General features: G+C 38.9%; 1 protein-coding gene across 1 annotated transcript in view; it reads left to right on the top strand.

Moving 5' to 3' along the window:
* ADGRG4 (adhesion G protein-coupled receptor G4) overlaps window positions 1–13,722 on the top strand; it is a 109,638-nt gene that overhangs the window by 72,907 nt on the left and 23,009 nt on the right. Inside the window, 3 exon segments of the mRNA XM_059678533.1 lie at window positions 5,348–5,482; window positions 10,394–10,513; window positions 11,682–11,727. Coding sequence (XP_059534516.1) covers window positions 5,348–5,482; window positions 10,394–10,513; window positions 11,682–11,727 — 301 coding nt within the window.

Below are 13,722 nucleotides of genomic sequence, written 5' to 3'. Positions count from 1 at the left end.
TAAAAATATATCTAAATGTGCAATTCGTTGTCCAAAAAATGAGCATGTTCAAAAATTAAATGAAGAAATTTTGGATATACTTGATGGAGATTTTCACACATATTTGAGTGATGAGTCCGTTGACTCAACAGATGATTCTGAAAAGGAAAATTTTCCCATCAAATTTCTTAATAGTATTACTCCTTCAGGAATGCCATGTTATAAATTAAAATTGAAAATGGGTGCAATCATCATGCTATTGAGAAATCTCAATAGTAAATGGGGTCTTTGTAATGGTACCAGATTTATTATTAAAAGATTACGACCTAACATAATTGAAGCTGAAGTATTAACCGGATCTGCAGAGGGAGAGGCTGTTCTGATTCCAAGAATTAATTTGTCCCCATCTGACACTGGCCTCCCATTTAAATTGATTCGATGACAGTTTCCAGTGATGCCAGCATTTGTGATGACTACTAATAAATCACAAGGACAAACTCTAGACAGAGTAGGCATGTTCCTACCTGAACCCGTTTTTGCACATGGTCAGTTATATGTTGCTTTCTCTCGAGTTTGAAGAGCATGTGATGGTACAGTTAAAGTTCTAAGTACTTCATCACAAGGGAAATTAGTCAAGCACTCTGAAAGTGTTTCCACTCTTAATGTGGTGTACAGGAAGATATTAGGATAAGTTTAATCATTTTATCAGCCATTATTTGCATCAGTGTTGTTTTTATATCATGAGTTTGTTGTTATATCATTTTATTAGTTTATTTATTAATAAAATTATGTATTATTTTCATATACATTGTACTCATTTCCTTTTATCTCTCACACTTTTGTTATAGAGAAAGGGCAAATAGCAATATTAAAATATTTCCTCTAATTCCCTTTCAATGTGCGTGAATTTCATGCACTGGGCCACTAGTCATGATATAAAACATTACCATCACTCCTAAAAGTCCCTTCATGCCTCTGCCCAGTTAACCCCTGAAACTACTACCTCCATTAGTAACCACTATCCTGATATTTTTCCACTATAGATTTGCCGGTTCTAGAACTTTATATAAATGGAATCATATACTATGTACTGTTTTGGGAGGATTTTTCCACTCTTTTAAAAAATTTATTTTTCAATTACAATTCATATTCAATATGATTTTGTGTTAGTTTCATGTGTTTGGCATGGTGGTTAGACAATCATATACTCTACAAACTTCCCTCCCATATTTCAAGTACCCACCTGGCACTGTGCATATTTATTACAATTAATATGTACTGTCATGTATAAGGTTTCTTTCATGTAGCATAATGATTTTTGTTGTTGAGATTCAATTTTTTGCTTCTGAAATTTATTCCTTTTATTGCTGAATAATATTCCATTGTATGGATATACCACGGATGGTCTGTTCTGTTGACGGCCATTTTGGATTGTTTCCAGTTTTGGCTATTGTGAGTAATGCTGCATTGAACATTTATGTAAATGTCTTTGTGTGGACATGTTTTTCATATATTTTGAATAAATACATAGAAATGGAATTTCTGGTTCATAATATGTATTTTTGAATTTGTAATACTATTTTCTAAAGAGGGCAATGATGTGGAGTGAATTTTCATGTTTGTATTGGCCATTTGTATATCTTCTTTGGTGAAGTATCTCTTAAAATATTTTGCCCATAACCCATTGACACAGACAATATTGTGGTGAAGGCCTGGGATGAAGTGGAGGTTGGGTGGAGCTAGGCAGAGAGGGGGAAATGGGAAACATATATAATTCTGTCAACAATAAAAAAATTTTGCCCATTTTTAACTTGGGTTATATTATTATGAGGTATAAGGTTTTTTTTACATATTCTAGATAAGAGCCATTTATCAGATATATATTTTGAAAATATTTTATCTTTGGCTTTTCTGTTTATTTCCTCAGTGATGTCTTTTGATGAACATAAGTTTTAATTTTGATGTGTGTTTTTCTTTTATGAATAACAATATATGATTTGTCTAAGAAATTTGCCTACCAGCTGGTCATGAAAATATTCTCCTATACTTTTCTTTAAAAGATCTATGGTTTTAGCTTTTATGTTTAGGGCTATAATTCAAATTAATTGAATTATATTTCGTGTATGGTATGGTGCATGGTTTGGAGTTCATTTTGTTCAGTATCAATATCTATTAATTTCAGCACCATTTATTGAAGACTTTTATTTCCCAGTGTCTTGCTTTAGCATCTTTTAAAAAATCAAATACTTGTGCAAATATTAGGCTATTTCTTCACTATTCTCTCTCTCCTTTTTTCTTGGGATTCTGAATAAATGTACATAATAATTTTTTATGCTGGCTCAAAGGTCCCTGAGACTCTGTTCATGTTTTTAATCATTTTGCTATCTATTCTTCTGATCGCATAATTCTATTGGTTTATCTTCATGTTCATTGACTTCTGTCATCTTCATGTTACTACTGAACCCTTCCTGTGCAATTTAAAAATTTTCAATACTGTATTTTCAGTTCTGGAATTTCCATTTTGTTGTGTGAGTTTTGCTTGTTTCCATGCTGTTTATTCCTCTTTTTGCGATAATTGCAAACATATTTTATTTTAAATACCTGAGCATAGTTATAGTAGTTATACATAGTTTAAAATTCTTGTCTGCTATTTCTAACATCTGAGTCATCTCAAAATTAATCTCTGTTGATATAATTTTCACTGAAAATGTATCACATTTTTCTTTCATATATTGAGTAATATTGGATTATGTCTTTCATACTGTGAGTGTTATGTTGTGGAAACTCTGTATTCTACTATATTCCTCTAAAGACTATTGATTTTTGTTATACCACTAACTTGGTTGGAATCAAACTGTAGATTCTATCTCTTGGGTGACAGCTCAAATCTCAGTCATCTTTAACTTGGAGTCTGTTTTGTACATATGTGGTTCAGAAGTCAGGCGGACTTTATACTCAGAATTTTGGGCCCCGCTCCCCCATCTAGCTCTCCGTTCTTTGGGATTTGTCATTGACCTTCCAGTGGCTGTTGTTGTCTAGACCTTTTTATGGTTCTTCATGTCAGAAAGACTGCAGATTTTCTACCAGAATTTTGAGCATCTTTCATAGTATTAGTTTTAGACTGCCATCAGGTAAAGGTTATAAAAACTGTTAGCTCAACTTGTGATGTTACCATTTTCCAGATGTCTACTATTCTCCAGAATCTGCCTGCTTTTTGTCATTTTTCAGTGTCTTCAAGTCATGGGTATTTTCTATAGTTGTTATATACAGGAAGGTCAAGTCCATTTGGAGCTATTCAGCCATACTAGAAGCAGTTGTTGATTTTCCATTGTGTTTTGGTTACATGGAGTATCCTATTATAGACCTTGATGGAGAAACAAACAAACCAACCCTGTTCACATTTTTTAAAATTTTCTCTATTAAGGTATTACATATATGTCCTTATTCCACCTTACCCCCCCCACCCCACTCATGCCCTCACATCCCTGGTGTCTGTGTCCATTGGTTATGCTTATATGCATGAAAACTGCTTACATCAAGCATGTCAAACTTGCGGCCTGCTGGAAGCCAGTCCATCCTTGCTGCTTGACACAGTCGCTGCAGGGAAGAAACATCTGCACAGCAAATGTTTCAAGGGACCTGGCGTATATGCCATACTGTTCTTAATATGTTTGCTTCCCTTCTTAGCGTTATGTGTTATAACCAGAGCCACCTCCATGAGAAAGGTTGTTTCCCCAGGTGGGGATGTTTCCCTGGAATTAGGGATTAACGGGGCTAGGGAAGGGAATAAATCAGTAAAACTCAACTAAGTGCCAGGCGGATAGTTAATCACCTTTACTACGAACAATCATGCTTTAGCTACATAATCCTTACTTAGGTCATAGAATAGAAAAATTTCCTTCAGTTATTTCTTTATAGCTTAACAGTAGAACAATAGGATAATGACCTTGGAATAGAGACAACAAACTAGCCCTTATAATGGAGCATAGAGACTAACCTAGACAAGATTAAAATCAACAGAGCTAGATAGAGATAAGATTTTTATCAAAGGTTAGATAAGAAACTATAAACATAAAACAAGGAACTGTAGAAGGTCAAAGGAGGACCCAAAACATATGATAATGTAACTATAGAGGCATGCTTATAGGATCAAATGGTATAAATACAGCTGTAACAGTACAATAAAAGAGAACCTGGCTATGCTGATCATCTGAACGCTGTCTCTGTGCCCTTCATTCTTCGCTGACTTCATCCACACCTTTGGGAACCCCTGGATCACTGGGGCTGGACCCCAGCAGCAGCCGGTTTAGCTTACATATTGAAGCTAAAGTATAACCTCTCCATAGTACCTGATTGCCCTAGCAGAGTTCGTTTGTGCAAGGACAAGAGCTATATGGCTTTGGGGGTTACAAATCATTCTTAGAACAATTATAAACTTTCATCTCTCCATGATGCACCCAGCTACATAACAGTTCCTTGGCAGTATGGATAGTGGGGGAAATGTGGGACAAAATCACATATATCTTTGTAAAATTACATCCCAACTATGTGACCTTAGACAAGTCACTTAACCTCTCTGAGCCCCCATTTCCTGATAGCATAGACAACATGCTTTCAGAGTTGAAAGGGGGATTAAATGAGAGAATACATATAATAGTGCCTATATACTTTGTTTTGTCTGGAAGAGTCCAGGTTTACAACTGTGGTCCTAATGTAATTATTGGTAAAGCCCCCTTCACTGTCAAAAATATTCTAGTACTTATCAAATATTATTACCAGTCAAATCAGCAAATTATTCTGATAGTGAGCCTCTAGAAGAATTCTTAAGGCCAAACACCTCACTTTCTTGCCTCAATTATTAACAAAAGCATTGCTGAGTAAACTATGGGGCAAGTACCTAATGCTATTGTACTTTTTTTAAAATTTTTTTTCCTGTTTTCCCCCCTCTTAGAACTATATGGAAGAAGACTGGCCTTTATTTATGAGAATCAGAATCAAATCACCCAATTTGTCATTCCCCTTTCCACCTCTATAAATACCCAGGTGGAAGAAGATCAAAGGGAAAGAAACTCAAAGATAGGTTTAGAAAGAAAAGGGTACTGTGTGTGTCTATGTCTATGTGCACCTGGTCATATCTTAGCCTGTCATCTGATTGTGCACATGTCTGCATGTGTGTGTGTGTGTGTGTGTGTGTGTGTGTGTGTGTGTGTGTGTAAAAGGGATAGCATAGTGTGTGGAGCTAGTTCTCATCCTTCAGACCTCCACGTGATACTCTGGGGCTGAGGCTGAGCTGGAGTGGGAGGTGGAGAGGACTTCAAGCTAATGGGTGATGACTCTCTAGTTTTTATTTTCTGGCTTTTCTTGGCAGATTTACCTAAGTGAAGTCCCTCTGGAGAGGGTTTTGGCTTCCATATATTTGCCTAAATCACTGAAGGAGAGAATTCCTCTTAGCAACTTACAGAGCATCTTATTTAATTTCTTTGGCCAAACTTCACTTTTTAAGGTAAGTTCTTGCCTTTGGTAACTATCATGAACTGACATGTGGTGACTTATAGTAATTATGAACTCTTCCTATTTTCATGATGTTTTGTTTATTTTAGAATTATGCTTTCTGATTTATTCCACAAGCCTCCCAGCACAACCTCTGGCTCACAACATGAATCAACATCTATTTTAATTATATTCCACACTTTTTAATTTTCACAGCTTCTCAGATTTAGAAGGGACCTTAAGGATGATCTGGTGACCAAACAGAGTCCTCAAGATGTTTCTAAGCCAGAAAAGAACAGCAAGTTCTCCTGATGAAATTCTGTTTCAACTTGTCAGTATTTCCTCCCAAATCTCCCTGGCCTCCTCCAAGCCAACATGCCCACTCTCACAGGCCAATTTATTTGAAACTGAGTGGTGTCCAACAGAACAATTTCTTGCAGGAATTTGTTATCCTTTCTCACTGCCTCCACAGCACCTTCTCTGAGGGATCCAGTCCTCACCCATTATTGAAACAGAGAGGCAATATAATGTGGTGGTTAAGAGCACAGACTCTGGGACCGGACTAGCTGAATTTAAAGCTGGCTATGCTGTAATCTTCCTTTGTGACCTTGGACAAGTTACCCAGCCTCAGTGTGCCTTAGATTACTCCTATGTAAAACATGATAAGAGTCAGTACCACACTTGGCTGTTGAAGGATTAAAAGAGTATATATATTACTTAGAATATTGGCTGGCACATAATAAGCACCATGTAAATGTTTGCATTGCTATTATTATTTTCCTATATTGGGGCTCTGCCTACTAAAAATCCCATTCCTTCAGCCTGCTCTGTCTCATTTAGCTGTTGGGAAGACAGCAATCAAAATTTGTGTGAAGTTGTTAATATTTACACTTATTATCTCATGTACTTCTCACAAGAAACTGAGACTCAAAGAATGCTGTGGTCTGAATGTTTGTATCCTCCCAAAATTATTGTGCTGAAATCCCAACCCTCAAGGGGATGGTATTAGCAAGGAGGTACTTTGGGAGATGATTAGATTCTGAGAATGAAGCACTCATAAAGGGGATCAGGGCTCTTATAAAAGAGGCCTTAGAGAGCTCCCTCGCCTCTTTCACCAGGTGAGGACACAGCAAGGTGCCGTCTCTCAACCAGAGAGTGGGCTTTCATCAGAACCTGACCATATGGGCACCCTGCTCTTAGACTTCTAGTCTCCAGAACTCTGAGAAATAGATTTCTGTTGCTTATAAGCTACTCAGTCTGTGGTAATTTGTTATAGCAGCCTGAACAGACTAAGACAAAGAGGTTAAGTAATTTTGCCCAAGATCACACAACTAGGAAGTGGCAAAGCTAGGAATCAAACACAGGCTATCTGACTCCAAAGCTCAAGTATATAATAGGTCAGTACGTTAACTTGCCCAGGTGTGCTTGAATTTTCTAAAGAGGCTATTCAGAGGAATGAATTTCTAATGGTCAAATATTCACAGAATTATTTTGGGGAAGGTTGTTCTGGGCCAACTTAAATATACCACATACCAACTTAAATATACTACACTGTTTCCAGCTATGTCTGTCAGATGTTCTGTTCTACTGGAATTCTTTAGCCTGTCCCCTATCTATCTAAAATCTATTTATTCCTGTGGGCTTAGCTCAAATCCCACTCAGTAAGTCTGCTTGAAGTATGTGAGCCTCTGCTCTTCTCCTCCTGCTTGTATTCTTGTTTTATACTTCTGCCTAATTTTTCAAGTAGGCTGTGGCATATGTCATGGCTCAGATATGTTTTATTTTTATGGTACCCAGGATAGGGCTAGGTACCCAACATGTTTTCAGTGCATATATATTTATTACAACTTTCTAAATTCTCATCTCAGGACATACCTAAGATCGAGAAAGAAAGAGAGAGAGAGAAACATTGATATGTGAGAGAAATATCAGTGTGAGAGAGAAACATTGACCAGTCACCTTCCATACATGACCCGACTGGGAATTGAACCTACAACCTAGGTATGTGCCCTGATTGGGAATTGAACTGACAACCTTGCGATGCACAGGACAATCCTCAACCAACTGAACCACTCTGGCTAGGCTATTATAACTTTTTAAATAGCAAAAATTAAGCTGGATACAGAACAAGGCAGCTAATAAAAATTAAGAATGTGATTCATAGGCATTCTGACCACGTTGGTAGGCTTGTAATTTCACTGTATCGTATGAGATGCCATTATTTTGGTAATTTTCTGTTTCTTCAGAGGGCTGTGCTTGTGTTATAGAACAAAAGATAAACTTCTCTGCATACATTTCAAACCTAATAAGTATTTTATATTCACTAACACCTTCCATTGAAAGGGATTAAAGATCTTTGCCAAAAATAGCCTACAGACGTCATAGTGCCAGATGAAGAAGGATTAGAACTAGCTTGTCATCAAATTCAGAGCTGGAAGGGCCCTTATAACTCATAATGTCTCATCTCCTCATTTTACCAATGAGGAAACTGAGACCCAAATAGGGAAAAGGACCTGCTGGAGGTGACACAATTCATTTATTTATTCATGCAGTTAGTTATCCAGACAGCAAATACTTATTGAATTCCTACCATGTGTCTTGCATGGTGCTGGATGCTAGGAATACAATGATGAGCAATATGGTGCCTGCCTTTATGGAACTTGCAGTCTAATGGGAGAGAACAGAGACCTAAAGATTCTAACAAGGGGTAACCTGATAGTGAGACCTATGCCACTGGTTGTAGGGGAGTGAGTAAATACCGTTTCACCTGAGTCCTGACTTATACAGGCTTGCTTTCACATTCCTTCTTCTAATATATTTTTATCAAAATCTTAACTGTGATTACAACATATTACCTTAAAAATTGTTAAGACCCCACTCTTGGAAAACAGTTATCTCCTCCACCGCTCCTCCACTAGTGGCAGTTCTCAGGGAAAGGAACAAAGCACTAGGCAAGTACAATATGACACAGGGGCACTGTGAGCATAGATGATGGCACCTACCCTTGTTTGGGAGATCAGAGAATGCCTAGTGTAAGAGAGGTATCAGCTGAGACCTGAGGTTGAGTAGGAGCTGGAAAATGAAAGATAGTGAGAAAAAGAAGAGTTTTTCAGGCAGAGAGAGCAGCTTATATAAAGTTTCAGAAGTGAAATAGGTAAAACTTGAGCCTAGAGCTCAGGGTGAAAGAATGAGAAATGATTTAGTTCCTTTCCCTGCACAGCCACCATTTTGTATGTAAGGGAAACAAAGCCAGAGAACAGCTTAATTAAATTCTGGGTCATGGTGTTTCTCTTCCTTTGGTCTTTCTACTGCAGAAAACTGTATGTCTCAGACTAAGTTGGGAGGGTTGTTAGCTGTCATCTGGTCTACCTTTCTTCATGTCACCAGTGTCCCAGAAAGGGAAAAGAACTTTTAAGGAACAGTAGGGTTTGGGCTTACACTTGGTCTTTTGAGTATTAGCGAAGGCCTTTTGCACCATATCCAACTTTAAATCAGGCTACACCAAAGCAATTACACTGTAAAGGGAGTCCTGAACCATTAAGCTGGCTTTAGAGGAACAGAATTGGTCAAAAACAGGAAATGAGTAGCTTCCTAGTGAACCCAGGCTGTACTCACAAGTACTGAGTTCTAAGTGGCTGCAGGGCTCAGAAATATGAAGATTTGTCATCTTCTGAAAGTGGCCCAGTAGGCTCCCCAAGGGACATCATTTGGGCTCACCTCCTCTAAATTTTCTTGACAAGTCTTCAGAAGATTTGATTCTTCTCCCTCCTGTCTTGCATCTGCCCTATCTTTCATCTCTTCACTTGTGCCTTAGTAGAGACAGTCACTTGTGCTCTAGAAGAGGCAGTTTTCAGCTGCTTTGTTTCCTGAAGCCTTGACAGGTAGCACTTTGGCCTTGTTAATTATCAAGCTCCACACCTTAAGGACTACATTCTAGTTTGTTTCCTTTAAACCAACATTTGTTAAGCAGCCCTGCCCTATCACTCACTAGCTGTATGAATTTTGTCCAAGTTTTTAAGCGTCCCCAAGCCTCAGTTTAACTGAAAAATGCTTATATTGCCTTAACCAGTTTGGCTCAGTGGATAGAGTGTCAGCCTGTGGACTGAAAGGTCCCTGGTTCGATTCCGGTCAAGGGCATGTACCTTGGTTGCGGGCACATCTCCAGTAGGGAGTGTGCAGGAGGCAGCTGATCGATGTTTCTCTCTCATTGATGTTTCTAACTCTCTATCTCTCTCCCTTCCTCTCTGTAAAAAATCAATAAAATATATTTTTAAATAATGCTTATATTGTTTCAGTGACCCAGTAACAAAGTAACTGACTCACTGTGGGTACAAGATAAAATACTTAGATGTGGGAGACAACAAGACACATAATGCCTGTGCTCTGGCCTCAGAGTTCTTGGTCTCCTTGGGGGGATGAATGTCCTCAGAGACTTGTTCCAAGCAAGATGTTGATTAATCTACTTCCATTTCCAGTGAGGATAGAATAGGAAGTTGCTTATAACTAAGTCATGATGGATTTATGTTCCTTATAAGGAGAGGCTCCTGAGAAGTAAGGATGGTTGAGGGTTATAACTAGGATAAGTTGGGTCATATCGTGGTCCAGAAAGTTATCAAAGTAGGGAATAGTTTGATTTTGTTGCTTGTGCAGTACTGAGTAGCAGGCACAAAAACAATGCTTGTTGGGTGGATATTTGGTTGTATGGATATTAATAAATTGTTCTAATTTGGTATAAATGAGACCTTATATGAAGACAGGAGATGAGCTACACAATCTCTAAAATTTTTTTCTTAACTCGTGATTTTATTTTCCATATTTCTCTACCTAATGATGTATATTATTTCAAAATTCTATATTGATTATTAGAATGCAAAAAATTAGAAATTTAGGACCTGAACTCCTCTTCCTTATGTTTCATCTATAGATCAAAAACGTCACTAATACATTAACCACATACGTTGTGAGCGCCAGCATTTCAGATATACCCATTCAAAACTTGGCTGACCCAGTAGTTATTACTCTGCAGCATATTGAAGGAAACCAGGTAACACATCCATTTTCATCTCAGAATAAAAAGGCCTCAGAACCCCTCCATGATTTTCCCAATAAAAATAATTGGCTAGTTAACCTATGTGATCTAAAACTTAATGAAGATTATTCCATTTCAGGTAGCTGAGATGTATTGTAATTGGGATTTCTAGAAATAATGCCTTAGCCTAAAGGGATAACTAATGGTGAACTTCTAGCACTGTGACAGATTGGCAGAGGAGTGACTATGAGCATGTGGATTTGTGGTTGTCCCATCACACTAAATGGTATTTAATTCCATGTACTTAAGAGTGAAGCAAACAACTTAAAATAATATTTAAATATCTTTATCCTTTGAATTTCCATGAAGAACATTACAATATGTATTAATTATCACCAAAGATTTAAAGCCATAGTCATATGGAAAAACATAAGGTATATATTACTAAATGATCAAATTTAGCCATGGTATAATAATGAACTACTATTGCATTTTTTTATGTTAATGTATGTCCAGTGAGAAGTCTTAATAGCTTCCTTCATTCCCAATCTAAAAGACCACATGGTACAACATATTCTTCCCAGCTCTTAATTCTAGAAGGGAAGAAGAACGAATGGGAAAGGGAATTAAAAAGAACCCAGATACCAAATGAAATATGTTAGCTGGGTAAGATGTCAATTCCATCTGGGTCCACAGCACTCCAAGCATGCCCCAATAACCAGTTTCTCATTGTCTCCAGTCCTAGAGATTGCAGAAACTGGTGAGGCCTCAGGAATGCTCATTAGGCCTAAGAAGGAGGCAGCTTAACCTTGTACCTATAAGGCTTGATCTCAGCTTTGAGCCCCAAATTCCAAAGTTCCATGTGGAACACCTTCCATACATCAGACCTGCACTGTCCATCCACAGCCTCCTCCTGGGCCTCGCATGGGGAGAGTGTGGAAAATTCATATGTTATCAAATATTTTAAGGGACACACATCAGATCACCATGCATAACATGTTGTTTTCTTTCTTGTAAATCCCAAGTTATCTGTGGTTAGTCTTAAAACCAACTCACAAATGGTCTATGTGTGTATACTATTTGAAAAAACAGTAAGAAAAAAACAAAACACTTGTGTGTACTTGCTATTGTGTAGTAACTATCACAAGGAAAGGTGCTTACCTATGATTTTTCTTTTTTCTAGAATTATGATCAAGTTCATTGTGCCTTTTGGGACTTTGTGAAGAACAGTAAGTATTTTTCAAAACTTTGTCTTTCAGTGAGACTTTGCCCCTGGCCATTTTTCTGTTTGGCAGTTGAAGCAAGGGACTTTTTTTTTTTTATTGCTTAAAGTATTACAAAGAGTATTACATATGTCTCCTTTTTTTCCCCCCGCCCTTGACAATCCCCTGGCCTCCCCTACCCCCCAGTGTCTTATGTCCATTGTTTATGCTTATATGCATGCATACAAGTCCTTTGGTTGATCTCTTACCCGCCCCCCTCCTGCCCTCCCACCCTCCCTGGCCTTCCTGCTGTAGTTGAAGCAAGGGAGTTTTACTGAAGCTACTGTCTTATCAGACCCTACAGAGAACTCTGATTTGCAGAAATACAAATATGAGCTTTATAATCAACTAGTGGCCTGGTGCACAAAATTCGTGCGGGGGGGGGGGCATCCCTCAGCCCAGCCTGCACCCTCTCCAATTGGGGACCACAGGGATCAGGCCTAAACTGGCAGTCAGACACCCCTCTTGCAATCTGGGACTGCTGGCTCCTAGCCGCTCATCTACCTACCTGCCTGATCGCCCCTAACTGCCTCTGCCTGCCTGCCTGCCTGATTGTCCCTAACTCCTCTGCCTTCCTGCTTGATCTTCCCTAACCTTTATGCCTGCCTGCCTGATTGCCCCTAATTGCCTCTGCCTGCCTGCCTGGTCTTGTCCCCAACTGCCCTCTCCTATCGGTGTGATCTCCCTCACAACTTCCCTCCCCTGCCGGCCTGATTGCCCCCAACCCCCTGCTGGCCTGATCTCACCGCCAACTGCCCACCCCTGCTAGCCTGATCACCCCTAACTACTTCTGCCTCGGCCCCCACCACATGGCTTTGTCCAGAAGGAAGTTGGAAGTCTGGAAGATGGCCGGTGGACCAGGTCTAATTAGCATATTACCCCATTTTTTTAGTATAGATAGATTATATAGGATAGGATTGCTTAAATGGAGGAGGAGATGCTCTTGGCAGACAAAAATACATAATCCCTATATCTGGACTGATAGCCAGCCATATGCACTATACTGCTAAACCGGTCATTAAAAAATTGAACCACTTTCTTACACCTTACACCAAACAGCTGTTTCCCTTAAAACCCCTTTTCAGCCCCCACCTTAGGTTCTGTCTTCGCAGTTCACCCTGATTAGGTTCTGATTGGTAGGTTTCTATGCCAGTCAGCATCAAAAGCTCTGCCTCCTGGGCAGCCATCTTGTGAGGGTGTGCCTGTCAATTTGCATATTACCTCTTTATTATATAGAATAAGGGCATGGGGGTTTTAAAAAACATGTTCTTCTCTATAAGAGACTTACTTTGGGAATCAGAAAATCACACAACTGAGGGGTAAGCAAAGTTGGAAGAAAGCTAGAAGACACAGAGCAGATTGGCCTCAAGCTGATTAAATAAATTTGAGGAATGAACATCTGGCTCTTTATCTGTGGTTTCCCACAGAGATTTGCAACATCTACTGCTAAATCTTTCCCTTTTTTCCTCATCTCTTCTAACCTTACTGTGTGTCCTTGGGTAATCCATTTATCTCTTGCGGCTCCAATATTTTTATCTTTTCATTGAGGAGATAAGACTTCCAGCTTGGTCTTTAAGGGCCCTTCCTGATTTGCTAGGTATGAGTCTTTGGGGACAGTAAGAGAATGGGTTGGGGATAAGATGCTGAATGGGTCCCTCTTAGACTTGCCATCTCAATTTGAATCTTCAGGGATATTGCCTAATCTCAGAGAATTCCCACACAGAATCAATTTCCCCTGGAATGCCAGGAGTGGTTATGTGACCAGTCTTCCACCTGTGGAAGCTCTGCCTGGGAACTTGTCATTTTACAGTATCCTTGAAATTCTGAGAGAAAAGAGAAAGTCTCTTCCCACTTAACTCCCTGGGATATGGGAATACAACAGAGATAGTACTGTGATTTCCTGGTCCCCTCCAAGTCTCCCAGGATAAGAGTCCCATAAAATGGTGAGCTTTGCCCCTCACA

The sequence above is a fragment of the Myotis daubentonii genome, chromosome X (genome assembly GCF_963259705.1).
Source record: "Myotis daubentonii chromosome X, mMyoDau2.1, whole genome shotgun sequence".
In the NCBI taxonomy this organism is placed as follows: domain Eukaryota; kingdom Metazoa; phylum Chordata; class Mammalia; order Chiroptera; family Vespertilionidae; genus Myotis; species Myotis daubentonii.
Note: the sequence above shows the minus strand (reverse complement) of the source record. Positions and strands in the feature narration are given on the sequence as shown.